Genomic DNA, 19,322 nt, shown 5'->3' with positions numbered 1-19,322 from the left:
TGATCAGCGATAATACACCAGACACATTTAATCATACAAACTGACAGAGAGCTACAGTACATTAAAATTTTCAAAATTCATTCAGTATCATAGCCTTGAGATGCAGTTCTTGCTCGGTTTTCCTAAAAGAAAACAAAAACCCCCGAAGTATTAGCATGCTTTATGATATCTGTCAGTGTAAGTTAGAAGACACTGCCTAACAGGAAGTTTATTGAGTTCATAATCGTACACACCTCTCTTAATCTTCTTCTTTGCCAGCATTGCACATCACGACCATGTGCATTCTCAGGCTGTCGAAATCTCCTTCGAAGGTCGCGCTCAGTACTTTTTTGTACTGGGAGAAGCTCCTTTCTATGACACATGATGTCACAGAAGCTTATTTAAACATAGTCAGTTCACTGCTGTTTAGCTGCAGGTCGTTTTCACCTAAACCAGATCCATTACCCTCTAAAATGGCACCAATTCTGCACATTATTGTATATCCTTCATTTGCACTCAGCACCTTACTAAGTTTGTTCTTCAGCGCAACTGACACTGTACCTCTTGCTTGTTCTACTTTGGATACTATGTCCTTTACTAATCCCAAACTCTCACACGTAATTCTAAACCAGCAGTTTCTAGGCGAGAGATAGTTTTTGATAGATCTCTATAATTTTCTTGACGTTTGATATTAACCGGTCAACATCAGGAAAATTCTGCCGTATTTCTTCATCAACTCTGTGCAATCCATGAGCAAGACACATTAAATGGACCATTTTTGGGTAAAGTACCTTAAGTCCCCTTGTTGCTTTCACCATGTATGGTGCAGCATCGGTTAGTAACAGCAAGATTCGTTCTCGCTTAACGTCACCATCCCACAAAAGCTTCATGACATTTTCAAAAGGTATTGCAATTGTGGAATGGTTAGCTGCGTCTAAAACCTCCGAATGAAGTAAATATACATTGCCCGGATGATCCACGAGAAGCGTGCCAATTATAACATTCACAACATACCTACCACAAACATCTGTTGTTTTATAAACGGATACCCAGACGCTATTGTTGCCTACACTAATTCTAATTTTTCGAAGTGCGTCTTCATAACAGGAGGCCAAATAACTTTTTCGCAATGTTGCCTCGTCCGGGATCGACTGTGTTGTGTATTTAGTTAAGGATTTTCAGAAGTGTTCGTTGTTCACTTTGTTAAGCAGAATATTGGTAGATACCAACATTTTGCACAGGTGTTTTGAGAAATCGGAAAGTTTGGTTGACAAAGATTTTGCTGTATCAAATAAAAGAGCTTGCCTGCTCTGTTCAGAAGACTTTCGGTTCACGCAGCTTTTGTGGTTAGCCGTAGTGCAGTGCTGTTGCACATTAAATCGCTTTATCGCTGCTACCGTAACTTCACATGCTTTACAAAAAATAATTGTTCCGTCACTACTGAACGTCTCTTCACCGAACTCTTTCACATACTTTTTTAACTTTACAGCTTCACTACACTTCACTTTCGGCATGATGGGGTTCACTGCAGTACTACAAGTGTGACCAATCTGTTGAAATCTGTTGGTAGTGAAAAAGCTAGGGAGCTTTAACTCGACCCTGCAAGCAAGAACTGGGCAAGATATAACATGGCATTTCCTTGTTTGCTAATTGCTTCTGAGCTAAATATATCTACTGGAGTGACATCCTATTGAGAGGCGGAAACACACTGTCGTCATGTTCCGTGACCTTACGTGTACAGTGTCGCAATCTGACTTGTCCAGAAAGATGTGCTAGAAGACGTCCGTAGAGGAGCGCCTTCTTGGAATCAGGTCTTCTAAACCTGCTACCTGCCTGTTCCGGGAAAAGAAAGAAAAATATATATCTACTACACTATTCAGAAATCCTGTGTTTGAAACTTGATGCAGATCATATGTTCCTTGTTAACGACGCCTCAATTTAAACAAAAAAGCTCAAATTATAACCAAATATGACCTTATATCACAAAAATGAGCAAAATATGACCAAAACAATAAAAATGGCCGAAATATGCATTTATAGGCAACATCAAATTGCTTTAAACGTGGTCAGGGACCCGTCATTCAAATATATTTTTCAGATTTCGGGTAAAATGAGCTCAGGAAAAAAATCTGACTTTCCTTAACATCCGAACCATCGTTATTAAACATTATTTTCTGGCCACATTCTTAAACAGTTATTTGGAGGTTACACTCGACGATGTGTAACTGCTAGGAACGACTTTGGCTGCCATTTTGAATCCGACAAAACTTCAACCAACTTGAGTGATAAATTCAAAACTCGAAGTTGCAAGTTTCAGCATTTGTGCCACCTCCACGCTTTAGATTCAGATGCTAGTCACTTTCTGACAGTTTTTAATTTTTTAAGAAATTAGTAAGAAATTTCACAACTTTTTTGGTATCCACAAGTAGGCTCTCACGTGACATATATTTGCTACCCTTCACTGTTCCACTCGACACAGAGTAAATTTCTAACTTATGAATGGAATGTGAAATACAAACACAAACAGTCTCACTGTGTTATTTAGCCATCTTGCTGCTAACTGGCAAGCAAAACTGAACATTCCTGAGGCTGACGGCTTGTTCCCGAAGGTGCAACTTGCCCTGTGAATTTCAGGAATTTAGCACCTTTTCCTGTAATCATGCAAGTGTGGCGACGACTCTTACCTAAGTTGCATATCACGTTTCTTTCACAAGAGGTGACCAATAACATGTTCAGGCCTAGAAAAAAATGTGAATGTCCTAAGCAGTGATAGCGAAGATTCGCGACGTGAGTGAGGTATTTTTATCTAGATTTAGTACAATGAGAATTGGGATTTCGACATTACGATGTGCTAAGCGGGACGTGTTATTGGGGAACGCACTAACAAAGTTTTACTCTACTATTTTTAAAATCTAAATATATTTTTAAATTAAAGAATTTGGCTAATTATAGACCACTTGGAACCTAAGACTAGCGTACAAAGTTTTTCTTTTCTTCCCAGAACTTCTTCATATGTCGGTTGATTGCCTGCCTGTGTTCCTCTGATAACACTCTCCGAGGTTGATGTTGAATTTGCAAAAGCGAAAAATCCACAAAAGTGATTTGTCGGCAGAAGTCCGCCATGTTAGTTATGTCATCCGTGGTCTTCAGTCTTTGTAGATCACATCATATCACTTCCACCCGACCGGTTCTGTATTTTAATTTGGAAATGTAATTCAAGTTCTTTTTAGTTAGTCTGTTTTTCATTCTGTAAAGGTGACCATAAAATTGTAGTCTCCGTCTTTTAATTGTGAGTAATTTTCTCTATATTGCGGTAGAGGCCTTAATTTTTTCTCTTTTTTTTTATTCTTTTGGGGTCCCAAAATTTTCCTGTTTTCCTTTCTTTTGTTCAACATTAAACATTCTGATACATATAATACCTCTGGTTTAATTACAGTTGTATAGTGCCTTATTTTTTACTGCAACAATAGGTTATTTTGTGTTTGTTCGTTCGTTTGTTGGAACCGTGTGTTGAATGAGTTTATAAACCATGCCCATCTTTTTCAGTCTCTCTTTGCAGGTTGTGTTATAGAGTCCATTTAACTGGGTCCATTCTCCCAGGTATTTAATTATATCAACTCTTTGAATATGTCCATGTAATAGGTAATAGTAACATTTTACATTATATTGTAAGACACAGTAGAGGAAATTTATTTTACAAAATACAATGTGGATTATGCAAATATTAATGTCTAAAAAAATCTGTCATCACTTTTGTTTCTTAGATAATCCTTTGCTTTTCTAATTTTTGACCACAAATTTCTCAAGAAAACAAAACATCTTTCTTTTCTATATGACATAAGTGTGTGTGTGTATAAAAACTTTAGCTTGTCTAGATATCAAACTTTCGGGACTTCTGTTGTGTCACTCCCACATTCATCATCATCTGAATCCTCATCTTCCTCACCATCAGTCAAATTCTGTACATATCCTCACTTTCATGTCTGAAACTATAATAGTCTTTATGGATGTCTAACTACTCAATTATGTCACTTTCTTTTGCATCTTGGCATTCATCCAGGTTTTGCAATAATGATGTAATTGTAGCGAGAATACCTTGTATGTTAAAAAATATTGTCACCAAAGCCAGCATTTGCCTGCGCTTCACCTAGAATTTGTTTCCATGGTCATGTGAGCATAGTAGTGTTAATTTTTTCCCACGACTTGTTAACTGTATTAAGGGCATGCAATAAGCTAGATTCCTTCCAGAATATTGGAATATCAGTATTTACCTCAACTAACTGCTGCAACAGAGATGACCTGTAGTTCTTTAAAGTAGCGATAATGCCTTGGTCCATGGATATTCTTTCCTCTTCCTTATTACTTTGTACTCAGAAAGCATCCAAGAACAGTGTAGTTCAAATGTGATCATCCATATCAAAAGTAGTTACTTCATCATATGTCTGAGCCCTTCTAATCAAATTGTGGACATTTCCTAACCTATTTTATTGTTTTTAGGGCTTTGTATGAGTACCTGTACTGCATGTTATGTGGCTACCCTGCAACGAGTCTGACACCTCCTACAGCTAGATTGCTTCTTGACAGTCTGAAAGACCTTGCTTCTGATATTAAGGAACAGGGAATGGCAAAAGAAGTTGAATTTCTAGACAAAGTCCAAAGGGTGTCGTACAGCCAAGATGGGAAAGTACATCAGTATCCTGGCAAGAGATTTGTGTCTAAGGTAAGAATTTCTGTCGTGAAGATGACTTTGTGATGCAGTATTCGTTTTTAGATTGTAGGAGATTTGATGTATGCTGTTTAGACTAATGTTGTATGGTTGTTCTAGAAGCATGGTACTTTCATTAGACAAATCAGGTACATAATTATGCACTAAAAATATGCATGCAAATATGCACTAAACATTTTGAAATGTTCATTGAAGACAAACATAACAGTGATGTTAATTAGCATTGTACATTTCTTTTTTTTTTTTTTAATGTACATTTTAAACATGGCCAAAATCACAAAAGAATACCACACCACAATGAAAATACTCAAGTTTATCTATAACTGGTAGGTTCTTTAGTTTGTTATGACTAATTTATAATAAAATAAAATAGAATAAAGTAGAAAATATCTAAAAAAGACAACAGTTAACAACAGATTATACCCGAAAAAGAAACCATTTAATTAAAAAGAGAATGACACGTTTTATTCTTGAGAGAACACAATCAGATTCTATCAAATAACATTTTAAATTTTTTTTAATGAATGATTAATATTAAGCCTTTCAATGCTAGGTTCTTTTATGTATACGTACTCCCACTATGCTATTTTCTCCCCAAGAATATGCGATTGTTGAAAATTAGTTTTACTAGTAATGTAACTGACATTTTTGTAGCGTTTATTTTCTAGCGCGTACACAAATAAATAATATAAATTTTAAAAAATAATACAAAATAATTATGTTGATACAAATGAACGTGGAAATAATAATACTATTGACACTTAATATGAAAAATGTATAGGGAAATAATAAAAGACACAGTGGCGGTGATTTCAAATCAGAATATAGAGACGTGACGATAGCTATCAATACGCAAAATTGAACCAAGCGCAAAGGAACTTATAAGCCTAGTAATGACAACTAAGAAAGGATTGTGGAAGGTGGAGGATCCCTACAAGGTCCATGGGGAGGTATGGCATTATGGGGGAGAAAAGACTTACAAGAATCACCCTCTAGCACAACTATATTAAAAAAACAAATGAAAAATTACAAGAAACAAAGTTAAATGACAGAGCAGCTGATACTTAACACATTTGACAAACGGATACAATTTTGAATCCAAAAACACAAATGAATGGATTGTTGATTAAAAAAAGCAGGTGAAAGACTTGAAATTACAAACAGGGGGAATCTAGGGCAAACTCCGACACGTTGAATTTAAAACTTTGAAAATGACATCAAGCAAGAAAATACCGAAACACAAAGAAATTAAATTAAATCAAACGAAATCAGAGAACATTGAAAATAACCTGAAAATACCACTTACTGCGGAAAGCTGGAGTTCCTGAGAGGAACTCCTCGAGCGCATCTGCACTCTGGGACGGTCAGATGGAAATGACGCCGAGAATTGCGATCACATTGCAAAGCCAGCAGAAGACCGGAAATGGCCTGATCACAATCCACCAATAGGCTGTAATTTCCACTAGATTCCTGTTTCTTTTGGCCAATTGGAACGCCCGTACTTTTGGCCAATTCAATTGTATGACCATATATGGTTATAAGATAGTTAGCGATTACAGTTCTGGAACATTACTATTACAACAACAAAAATGTCATCAAGGGGAAACCGCACGTGCGGTATACGATGTTTCACAACCAAAGCACCTTACATTTTTCAAATGTTTCCAAATTAAATCTTGTTATACAGATCACTTAATCACTCTTGCATTGTTAACAGTGAAGTTCATAAGTTCCATTTTTGAGGTTTTCCTAAATTACATTTTTTCTAGTTACATAAATTTGAATACAGCAATCACTTCAAAATACTCCTTGCATCTTGCAATGTTCATATTGTCCAAAGATAAACTAGTACACATATTAAAAAACACTATAATAAATGATTTTCAAATAAAGAGTAAATACACAATGCTTAGTTCCAGTTCTCCACCCCACCGATCACAATTTTATGATAATAAATTGAAATTAAGCATAAATTGACAATGGTGATGATATCCAAAGTCTAAAAATGGACGTTACTGTGGTATTGTTTAAAGCAAGATATAACACACACAACCTTACATCGTATGGTTGACACACACAACGTTTTTTTCAGCTTGTCATAGGCATTGTGAGTGCAAAAAACAGAAAGTTTCTTTCACATTAGCATCATTCTACTTCTGAAGTCGTAGAAATTGGGTAAACTGTTAAAACCTTCTTGTAATATTCATTGGTAGCCTCCTCAATAACCTGTACCGATGCAGAACTGAACAAACACGGAAAGCAGTCTATTTTCGGAGAATCGTGACGTAGTATTTTGTCTAAAACACCCGAATTACAGAAAATGTGAAGTATTGGAGTAACTGACCAGAAATCCAAAACTGTTATGATGCTTTATTTATTTATGTTCTTATTTCCGTTTTACTGGTGGAGGTTTAATCTTTTCACCTTCGTCTTCCTCACTGATGTCAATGTTCACATTTTCGTCGTCACTTTTTATCACAATATCTCAAACATCTTATTCACAGTCACTTTCATTGTCCAGAAAGTCATTAGCCGCACCACCATCGACTAAAATCTGTTCAATTTCGTCATTGCCAAGGCATCTCCTTGTTTACGGCTTACCTTTTTGTTGTTATGGTCGGAAGCACAGAAGGTGTATATTTTATTGTTGCTAGGAATCAAACTCCTAACATAAATACAAGAAAAGGGAACTCTCTCTCTTCTTTAGAACTTCCTGAACACCTGGTGCAACATTTGAACTGATTGGTCACTGCACATATTTTTATGGGCTTAGCAAAGTGAGCGCTGCACAAAAACTTAAATTTACAGGTTTAGGACGGGCTGCTCATCATTGCGCAATCTATATTTACAGTTTTAGCATTGATTATGTTAAGAAGTGTAAAACCATTAATATTTAAACCACCGGGTGAGTTGGCCGTGCAGTTAGGAGCTCGCAGCTGTGAGCTCGCATCCGGGAGATAGTGGGTTTGAATCCCACTGTCTGCAGCCCTGAAAATGGTTTTCCGTGGTTTCCCATTTTCATACCAGGCAAATGCTGGGGCTGTACCTTAATTAAGGCCACGGCCAATTCCTTCCCATTCCTAGGCCTTTCCTGTCCCATCGTTGCCATAAGAGCTGTCTGTGTCGGTGCGACGTAAAGCAACTAGCAAAAAAAAAAAATTTGAAACCCATGTCTGTGATTTGATAAATGTTTTGATACATGTTTTGGAAAAGTACAGGATAATGGTAGCCGAAGTTATAGTAAAGGGCAAAAGAAAACGCATACAAGTGCTGAAACCTGGTGAATGCCTTCACTTCAGATTGATAGTCCACTGATATTAGCAGCTATGCTCAAGTTTTTTCTCGTATTCGGTACATCGATGGAGATGTAATTAATTTACGTTTTTGCAAAGGAATTTCCAAGCAATCCACTGGTGAAGAAGTATTTCATGTGAGTAATGAATATATATGCTCCAAAATGAATTAGAATGGAAGGAATTGTGTTAGTGTTTGCACAGGCCACTTCAATGACAGACTGAGTGAAAGGATTTGTAGTTCAAGTACATGGAATTAATCCTAGCATATGATTTGATCATTGTTGCACTGTGAAGCCAATGGCTATTGTTGATAAATCTTTATCACCTTCTCTGAAAGTTGTGCTGGACAGAGCAGTAAACGTGAACCTTGTCAAATCACAACCTTTAAATTCAAGCTTATTTTCTGTTTTGTATCTGGACATTGTATTAAAATCCTGCAACATACAGAAGTACACTGGTTTTCACAAGGAATAGTGTTAACACAAATATTGAAACTTAAAAGGCGTGACATCTGCATTTTTAACTGTTAAGGGGCATGAGCACAGATTTATTTGTATGGGTATGTTTATGATATTTTCGTACAGTTGAATGAACCTAATGGAAAAATACAAGGCACTAATAAAAATATTTTCACTAGTAAGGATAAGATGCAAGGATTTGTGAAAAAACTGTATTTGTGAATATAGATGATTGAAAATGGTTCGTTCGAGATGATCTCGGCTGTATGGCCATGTGCTTGCAATAATAGTGATGATTGACTTAATTAAAGAACATTTAGAAATCCTGCAGCAGAAGATGCTCAAGAAGTATTTTGGAGACAGTGTTCGAGATTTCAACTAGTGATTTATTTGTTGCAAATTCAGAATCTCTTCCGATTAACATAGAAGAGGAACTTGCAGAATTACTCGTAAAAGCAGACAGATCATTGAAATTACTGTAAAACTCCTCATAGTGTCTTCGGATACATTTGGGTTGGCAATTAGAAGTGAATACCTGTCTCTCTCCAAGATGCCAGTTTATGTTATTACTATTTTCTACTACATATTTGTGTGAACTGGACTTCTCGATGTTGATTGAAATTAGTGCACCAAGGAAGGAGGAACTCATATCTGTTGATGAAAAGTGTATTTTCTATAATCCAGACTCTACGGTGAATTAAAGTTCATAAATTTTAATAAATGCAAGAGTCTATTTCTTTCTATTAATTAATAATAATAATTTGATGACATTACATATTTATATTAATAGTGTCATATCATACGTTTCTGAGGGGAATAACATTTTGGTGTACTGTGTCGCGTCATAGGTCTGCCGCGATCAGAAAAAGGTTGCAGAACACTGTTCTAGGCATCTCCTGCTATTGTGTAATGCGCAGACTGTCATTTTGATCACAAGGTGGACATTTCGGAATACAATTAGTACAATATGTGGTATTGTGGAGTGATTGTACGCCATTGCAGTTCTGTACTGAAAAACAAGTACGAAACAAGAGTTGTTGGAATGATTAAGATAATTTCGAGGCATGATAGATGCTTTAACCTGCAAAAAAAAAATCCACTACAACATTTGCTGATGCTTTTTATTTACATGGATGATTGATATTCACTTTAGTCATAGGAACATTGAGGACTGTACATTTTGTTCAATACATTCAAACTTCGTAATAATTCATTTGGATGCTTCTTCTTCTTACTGTGCCATCTTCTAGCTAAGGTTGGTGATCTACATGGCGATCTTGAATTTAGATGTAGTGACCCGGAACAGGGACATCGTATTGAACTCATACCAGTCCACGGGATCCATCAGCCTCTGAGTTTGTTGTCTGTCAGATCACCTACATTCTTCCTTGTATGACAAGTTGGAGGATTCTGTACTTGTCATTCCACACTATATGACCGATGTATTTCAGCTTCCGCTTTTTGATGGTCAGCAAGACTTCATTCTTCTTTCCTAGTGCATCCAACACCTTGGAATTCCAGATTCTATCTGTTCCGGGGTATCTGTGGATCGCAGAGGTTAAAGAAGGTGCCGGGGTGAATGGGTCTAACTACAACGTCAAGAATTAAATTTAAAACTTAAACTGAAGGTTATATTTTCAGAACTTCAAACTTAACAATATTTTATGACAATAATACATGTACAAGTAGTAATCATTAAACAAGATTGGGGAAAATCCAAGATTCAGAACCTTAACTCTTTGGGCTTTAAGCCCCTAATTTTACAATTTTACGAAAGGAAGAGGTATTATTTAATGAGGGCCAGAAATCCCCTAATTCAAGAGCACTTGCTCCCTAAATCACAATATCTAGCCTCCCAGAGGCACACTTTATAGTTACAAGACTTGGATAAGAGCTAACAGGCTCTCAGTTTCTTACTGCCTACTCAAGGCAACCTCAACTTACAAACACTGGCCTCTCAAGGCACAACTTGCGGTATGAAAACTGATTTAACAGGAGTATTTAATAACCAACCTACAGGGGCCGGAAGAAAGTTACATTTTAGAAAAGGAGGTTACATAGTTAACGATTTGTACCTTTCCTTCGGATTAAACTGCGGAGGTACCAAGAAAGAACAAAGTTATGTGGCCATTACCTTGTAGATGTTCTGTTGACCGATGAAAGAGGCCGCCCGCCTCCTGCTTTGACACGCACACTCAGTAAGATGACGATTAATTGGCCAAGAAACGTGTAAAACCACACTTTATAAACCCTCAGGGAAGGTTCGAGATCATTCAGGAGTAAACCAGCCACACCCTCTCAATTTAATTGGTCAAATTCAATGTTACACTTCAGGATCGAACAAGATGCCTGTGATAGGTAGAAAATTAATTACAGAAATTAGGGATTGGCTAGATTCAAAACTGGCAGGAAGAAAAAAGAAATATTGCCAACCCAAAAATAAATGAACGTCATTCAGTTACAAAAACTTAGAAATACAAAACTTCTTTAAATTATAAGTTCTTACACCTCTCACCAGGGTGCATGATCATAGTCTTTCAGTAGTGTCATCTGTGGAAGAAAGTCCAAACTTCTCGATGAATGTCAAAAAAACTAGTAGAAATTCAGTCAGTTTAGGCAACTGCACAATAACAAAATTACATCCTATTTCTGTGGTGACATCTTCTGAGTAAAGTTCTAAGTTGGTATGGTTCCATTTTCACTGTTTTACCAATAGAGGAGTTCATTTAGGTGCTGAATTTGAATGCGCGGCATTGGGGTGTACCTCCCTGTACACTATCCATCCACGAAATGCGAAGCATCCGCCTGTACACCTTTTATTTTGAATGCCTCCAGTCTCTTGCAGAGAGTCTGAGTAAGTGTCCATCCTTCCATTCCAGACAGTAATGTGGGAAAGATGTAGGCATGGACCAAACAGATCCTTAGGTTCTGTTGTAGGTTGCGGTTGGGGAGCAATTTCCTCATCTGCATGGAGGTGCTTCTCGCACATTCATTATGAACCTGAACTTCATGACTGCATTTCTAATGCTTGTTGAGATAACATGCTAGATATTGATATTGTTGAACCTTAGCGATGGTCTCAATGCCGAGAGTGAGCTGCGCGTGGACGTCTTGCTGTTTACTGATGACTATGAACAGGGTTTTCTTATGTTTATCTTCAACCCCCTGGTGCTGCAAGCCACATTCGCTTTGTATAATAATACCTTAAAGTATTCTGTGGTGTCTGCCACCAACACCGTATCATCCACGTTGTGGAAAGCTTCTCTGAGGATAGCCTCTGAGTAAATTGTTACCGAGTTTCCGTGGATCACAGAGGTGAAAGAATGTGTAGGTTGGAATGGGTCTGTCTATGATAGTGAAAGATGAATTTTAAAACTTGAAAATAAAGGTTATATTTCTTTTCAGATCTTAAATTTTAACAAAACACTTCACTTGGTGAAAGAACAAGATTTCAGGTACAGAGCAATTTTGGTACAAAACAGAAAAACCAAGAATTGGTAAGTTACAACTTTGAGCTTCAAGCTCATAATTTACAAAGGTCCCAACATCACTAATGTTGCATTTAGTTAGGTAGGCAAGGAGATAAATTTCCCAAAACACAATTTTCAAGAGCACCTTGCTCCAACGATTACAAGTGACGGCCTTGCACAGGCACCACTCAATATTACACAAATAACTATTACATTACCAGAAAAGAGCTTACATGCTCTACAACTTCTACCAAGGAGACAGCGCTCCCGAACTTACGGCCTACTCAAGGCAACCATTAGCTATTACAAGATGGAAAAGAGCGTCTGTGCTCAATAAAATTACACCTTCAGGCCTATCTAGGCACAACCTACAATTTACAATACCATTTTAATTACCTTTAGTTTACACAGGGGTATCTAGTACCCATTCTACTGGGCCTTCGTGAAAAAGAACAGGTTAAATTACTGGCCCAAACTCAAAAATGTATGGAGGCGTACACTTGCGCTCCTTGAAAACTACGGTTAAAACCCTACTTGGGCATACGGCCCGGTGATGCAGAGGCTAATCCCAAACTACTGAGGTGACTAGATGGAAAAGTTAATTTACAATGTACAAGAGACTAGCAGTTACAAAATCGTAGTCACCTGAAGATTAATTGAAGGGGGAATTCGAGAGGGTAACATACACTCTATCCCCGATTTACAGTTTAAGGCCTTAGGACTTACATGAAATTTTTCATGAGAAGAAATAAAGTTTACATTTTAGGAAATTGACTGTTACATAGTTAACCCCTTAACTGGGGAATAGTTTCATAACATCAATCAGCCAGTGGGTAATTATTCAGTGCAACGCGCACTTTTGAAATGGGTACAGTAGCGTGCGGCAGATGTAAATACAAAAAACAAAAACAATCTCCATGGCACTACAGCTCTTGAAGGGCCTTGGCCCACCAAGCGACCGCTGCTCAGGTGTCGTGTGGTCACCACGACGAATCCTGTCGGCTGTTATTCTTGGCTTTTGAGACTGGGGCTGCTATCTCACCGTCAAATAGCTTCTCAATTCTAATTACGTCGGCTGAGTGGGCCTCGAACCAGTCCTAAGGTCCAGGTAAAAATCCCTGACCTGGGCGGGAATCAAAACACCACAGGACGGCGTAGATGTAAATACTCAGCAGAAAAATATATTTTACTTGATTTATTTAAATTATGAGTGATATAGTAGAAATTCTATAGCATTATGTTATTACCGTTTTTCTTGTAATCCTGTAAATATATACATATATACACAGTGTGTTCATACAAAAGTGAATTTAAAAAGTGTTCCTTTCATTATTATGATGACATTTTTGAAGTTTTCAGATATGCATCAATAGGTTCTACATACTTTCTGGTTCATAGGTCATTCAGAAATTGCGCACAGTGTGGTAAATACGGAATCAAGGGCAAGCACAAAGTGCTACGTCACATTCCTCACAGTAGTAGACAGTTTCCGTCACCTCTGGTTTGACAGGCACACAACACAATGTTTTCTTGAGTGATTCCTACATCTGGTCGGCGGATTCTCAGATAATTCAATGTCTTTCCTAATCAAGCCATTATGTCACACGGAACAGTTTACCATCATATACAGACCAATTTACAAAATGTTATCAGAAAATGGACAATGGAGTTTGCAGAACAACTGTTTCGTAGTAACAACAACAACAACAACGATGACAACAACTTGCAAATTTAGTTATTTCAATTTACATATACACAAATAAATTATTTACGAAGAATTTAGCGCGGACCGTACGAGGCAACACGAGACAGCTGTTGGACTGCCGCCTAGGCGCGAACTACCCGACTGGCGTGAGACCGGATAGAAATGAATAGGACAGCAATAATCACATCTAATATGAATGTAATTTGTTTTAAATTACGATAGTAGATGGCAGAAGTGATTAAGAATAGTCAGACGCCTATAGGAAGCTAACCCTACGTAAGAACACATTTAGAAGTACAAGAACGCCTAAAGGCGTCAAACCCGATACTCGTGCGACAGCTGTTGAGGGCTTAAAAATTGGAACCTTCCCCTCGAGTTCGGCTCTCATCATGAACATCTTCAGTACTACTCTTCATTTTCGTGTCCATAGTTAACACCGTTTTGACACTATCCATAGGTTATTGAATTATAAGATTGCAGTTTTGCAGGATGAATCTGACCATGTGAGTTTATAAGAAGATTCTGGGATAAGCTCGAAAATAAATATCCTATCACAACCTTTCAAACAACCTATGCTTTTTCTGCCACAGGTGCAGGTTTATTTTCCTGAAAGACAATGGAAATGTTACTATAACAACTTTCTTTCTCAAAAATTTCATTTTATATGTGTCATCTTCAATGCTGCCACAAAATAGAAATATCTAACCCTCTTTTCTTGTAGACACTTACGGAGATTTACAACTGAAATTTTACCTGCCAAAGGAAAAGCATAATGATATTTGGTTGGGAATCTATTCAGCAGAGGCCATGACAAACTGATCTTGGACAGGCACATATCAAGAGCTGGGACATTTTGTAAACTCTCTGGTGGTGCATGGCTATCATTATAAAATCTGCAAGATGAAGGGGCACTACCAAGCTGATCCAGGATGTATCTTTGAACTGTGTGACCTTTCTTGTGGGGGATACTACATTCTCAGATGTTGTATGAGAGATAAACTAGTTATCTGATTTATCGAAGATTAAAACATTTTTAATGTGCAGTTTGTGTTCATTTTGTTAACAATAACATAACCCTCCATATATAGGAAATTTTATCATGGTGAAACCATGTACATTTAATTCTGCATTCTCTTTTTCCTCCTCTATTTTCCTGATACTCCTTTCATCATGGTTAGGTACCGTGGATGTAGAAGATGTATATACGAGGGTTGGTCAAATATAAAGAAGCCTTTTGTTGAAACTATTTTATTTATCAAAATTACATACATTTTACATTGTTCTTACTCTTCGACATATGTCTCCATCCTGTCTCTACACTTTTGCCACCGGATAGGCAATTTCTTCATCCCATTTTCAAAGAAGGTAGCCAGGCACGTCTGAAGCCGATTGCGTCCAAACTGTTTCATCTCCTCGTTGGTTGTGAAGTTCTCTCCACCAAGAGTGTCCTTCAGTGGCCAAAACCTGTGGAAGTCACACGGTGACAAGTCTGGACTATAGGGTGAATGTGGCAGGATAGTTCAGTGCATTTGTGCACATGTTTGCTGGGTTTGTCTTGTGGCATGGAGTCTGACATTGTCATGAAGGAGCAGTACAGATCTGATTGGGACGCCGTGACTTTTTGACCTGTAGACAATGCGAACCTGGCAAAGAAGATTGCAATAGTAGGCTGCAATAATGGTCCGATGTTCCTTAAGGAAATCAACCAACAGTACTCCTCTGTAGTCCCAGCAGTCCGTGGCCAATACCTTGCCTGCAGACAACGTCGTATTAGTTTTCATTGGTGGACTCTCGCCGTGCCTCCTCCATTTCATACTTGTCCTCTTTGACATGGGAGTGTAATGGTGGACCCTGGTCTCATCACAAGTGATGATTCGTCTCAAAAAGGTGCCACCATCCGCCTCATGCCTTGTCAGAAGCTCGCGAGAAATTGCAAGCCGTGCAGCCTTCCGATTTTCATTCAGCAGCTTCGGGACCCAACGAACTGACACCTTTCGTAATCCCAGGTTCTTATGGATGATTGTCAGAACACTCCCATGGCTGATTTGAAGTTCCTTGCTGATCTGAAGCACAGTTGTTCACATATCAACTTCAATAAGCTCTCAAACAGCTGCAATGTTGGTGCAGTTGCAGTATTGTTGTATTGTTGGCATGTTTTCAACTCTCTCACATCCGTCCTTGAACTCATTACACTAGTACTTCACCCGGGCCTATGAGAGGGTTCTGTCTCCAAAGTGTGCATGTAACTGGTGACTAATTTGAGCAGGTTTAACATTTTCTCGGATGAGAAATTTGATGATGTGTTGCGCAACAAATGGGTGTACCTCTCTCACTGATCATGAGAGCGAATGAATATAGCATGGACGAGACATCCCGAGCTATGCTGCCCCTCCCAGAGAAACCTCCTTGCGTAGTCTTAACAGCCTCGAACCACATGCGCACCAAACAGGTGCCAAAATCAAAAAAGGGTTTGTTTATTTTTGACTTACCTATGTATTTAGGGCTACAAATGATTAATGAGTAAATCATCCTTAATATTGACAGTATGTCATTTTACCACTTGGAGCTATTGTAGGTTACATTTGTCTGTGAATCATTCGTAATTCAAATGGTTAATAGCACTACTGTTACGAGTTGAGCGTTTTATGCTATTTTTACAAATTAAGACTGTATAATAACATTTGATACATTGTCATAAATGCTTAACATATTTAAAAATTCAAAATTGTGAACAGATTGACACATTGGTAGATTGATTCCATTCTTATACGCAAAATAAGTTAGTGATTGGTTCCACCCCACCTTATGAGGAGAAACCGTCCAACGATTAAATTCAAATAATAGGTGAAAATATTTTTAAAAATTCCCAATGTTTTTATCAGGTTCACCCCATTTTACGGTACCGTACTCACCTTTTTTAATTATAACTTAAGCTTCTTGGTACCACAAAGCCTTGTATAGGCCTACTTTCGTACCATATGAGTCACCCACCAAGAAACACTCTGATGTGTACAGTGGAAAGAAGACAATTTTATAATCTGACCATTCTTTGCTTAAAGGAGTTAAATGAGGTTAACGTCAAAGTGTTGGGTATTCTAGTAGGGGGTGAATGGAAATATTTCAAAATTCTTTGAGACATTTAGGATGCATTTTGGCATGTCCGTTAATGTAAAAGATGTAATTTTGTAATTACATAAACAGAGTATAATATGCCCTCATACCATATGAGCACTGCAGATGGATTTGGAACTGAACCAAGCTTTTGATACACAATCCAGTGATTAGAAAATATATCCCTTTATCTCTCCTATCCTGCCGGCCAACATCCAGACAGCCACAAACCTACTACGCTGGCGTAGCAGGGGGAGAGGTGATACTCCCAGGTGGCAGATAGGGGGCTCCTAACTGGCTTGCTGGTGGACTTGAGCAAAATAAAATAGCTCTAGTGCACCAAACACACAACCTCCTGTGGGTGGGGGATGCCTACGACGAATACACCGACAGTATCCCCTGTCTGTTTTAAGAGGCGACTAAAAGGGGCAACCAAGGATGATATTAGAACCATTTGATTATTTGTGATTAGTACCATTACATGCAGAACACCATGGGTTGATGTTACTTGCGACTAGTACCACCTTGCGAGGAAAACCATGGGTGTATGTTACATAGGAGGAGTACCATTATGCGAGAAATACTACGAGTCTGTACGTTGTTTGTGATAAGTGTCATCGTGTGCCTTCCACCGGCCGGTTCCACTGTGTTCAGAATGGATATGCGTTACCTGTTAGTAGTACCTCTTTATAAGGAACACCATGGGTCTACGTTGCCTGTAGTTGGCACCATATTGTGAGGAAAAACCTTGGGATTAACTGGCGCCCGTGATAAGTAGCACTGTGAAGAAAAGCATGGGTCTGCGTTGCCTGAGAGTAATACCATTATGTGAGGAACAACCTTGGTTTATGTTGCCTGTGGGCATTACCATAATATGTGATACACGTGAAATTACCAGGAGGCTTGCAGTGGTGTCTCAACGGTGCAGTAACCGCCAGTCTTGGAAATATGTGGCAATCCAACTGACAAGTCCATTGTCACACTGGGGTGGAACTCTGGTAATTTCACAATGGAAAAGGTCTAAAGAGCATGAAATGTTTTTATCATTTGCAATAGATGCAATTAAATTGTTTCCTTTCTGGAAAGTATTTTTGATATAAAAACATTGTTCTTTTTGTCTGAAGACAAATGTTACAAAGTGTCACTAATGGATATGAAAAGATGTGGGAATGTGAACTTCATTATCTAGTCCTATTTATTTTTCTTAAATTACACCATTTGATTTTTGCAAACTTAAGGTTTGAATTAAATAAACAAGTAAATTAATATGAATGCAATCAGTTACTGTATTTCATGGAAACTAGATACTTCAGAATTTTTTATTTTACTCTTCCTCTGCATATATGCTTTTGTTAATTGGTGAAGTAAATATATAGTTAGTTTTTTTTTTTTTTTTTGTCACCCTGTAGATCAGATAAAATTTTCGTCAAAGAGAAGTACATTAGGTTTTTAGTGTGCATCTTTATGTTTGGTTGCATCATTTTGTTCATTTGTTTACAATTACATGCTGCTAATATAGGCTTTCTTTAAACAGAGCACAGATGTACCTGATAAAATGGAAAGCTGTCTGAGAGGTCTGTTGGAATTACGAGGTTTCAATCCCTTGAATGTTCCTTTAGAACTGCTAAAATATCCTGAATAGGATGTAGATCAGAGAATCGGTGAAGGAGTAAACACCAAAAAAGTGAGACTTTGAATGTTCCTTGTTGGAGTGAAGTGGTAAGATTAAGCTAGAATGGTAGAATTGTGTGCTGTTCATCGAATTAGACCAGGGAAACATTGGAGAGGAAATATTTCGTACATGTGTATATTTTTCTAGTTCTTACAATTTTGTCATATTTAGCCGTCCTTTATAATGGAAAGGAAATGTGATTTACACTGTTACTTTGAACTAGGTTCCTCTCTCTTTTCTTAATTGAAAATTATTGGTCGTATCTGGTGGACATCCGAAAATTGTGAAATCATTTGAAATTATTAAGATAGGTTTAGAAAACGCAGATCTTAGTGATAAGCGTGGAGAGAACTTATTTCCACAGTGGAGAGATTAAATGAACATCTACTGATTCGAGTCAGTGTTTAGTGGTCTATGAAGAACAGTTGAATGTTTAATTTATATGTACTCTTTTTTTATGTTCATGTGATATGCAGTGCTTTTTGTTTTATGTTTATTTTAATGTACAGTTTTTTCTGTTAAACTTGCCAATAAATGTTTATAGCACTTTGTTTTTGTTTTTTTAAATCCATTGTAAGCAGTGCTTTGTGGCCTTACTTGATGTTAAGTGTGGTTGGCTTAATTTAATTGTCACAAATATAATTATTTCCATGATATTTTTATATAGCACATTTTGCTAAAACTTTTATGTAAATACATATGCGCATTAGGATTGTAATTCCTTTCAGAGCTGTTTCCAAATATGTATTTTCCTTACAGCCTTTCTGCTGCTAAATGTTTGGCAAAGAAAACAATAAAAGCATTGTGACTATTAAAATTATATTTAACATAATGAAATGCCTACCTGGCTTACATAACCATTCATAAATTAGTTTTATTTATTGATTCATTTTACCCATTATTCC

The 19,322-nt window shown here is 37.5% G+C and overlaps 1 protein-coding gene across 7 annotated transcripts in view; it reads left to right on the top strand.

Annotated features, from left to right (window-relative positions):
* LOC136873675 (uncharacterized) overlaps positions 1 to 18,966 on the top strand; it is an 82,433-nt gene extending 63,467 nt beyond the window's left edge. For all 7 annotated transcript variants that reach the window (XM_067146784.2, XM_068228005.1, XM_067146781.2 and 4 more), the window contains exons 3-4: positions 4,477 to 4,699; positions 18,280 to 18,966. In XM_067146784.2, coding sequence (XP_067002885.1) covers positions 4,477 to 4,699; positions 18,280 to 18,387 — 331 coding nt within the window. In that variant the 3' untranslated portion in view covers positions 18,388 to 18,966. The remainder of the gene's footprint in view (positions 1 to 4,476; positions 4,700 to 18,279) is intronic.
* The last annotated feature ends 356 nt before the right edge of the window (positions 18,967 to 19,322 follow it).

The sequence above is a fragment of the Anabrus simplex genome, chromosome 5 (genome assembly GCF_040414725.1).
Source record: "Anabrus simplex isolate iqAnaSimp1 chromosome 5, ASM4041472v1, whole genome shotgun sequence".
NCBI classification, from domain to species: domain Eukaryota; kingdom Metazoa; phylum Arthropoda; class Insecta; order Orthoptera; family Tettigoniidae; genus Anabrus; species Anabrus simplex.
Note: the sequence above shows the minus strand (reverse complement) of the source record. Positions and strands in the feature narration are given on the sequence as shown.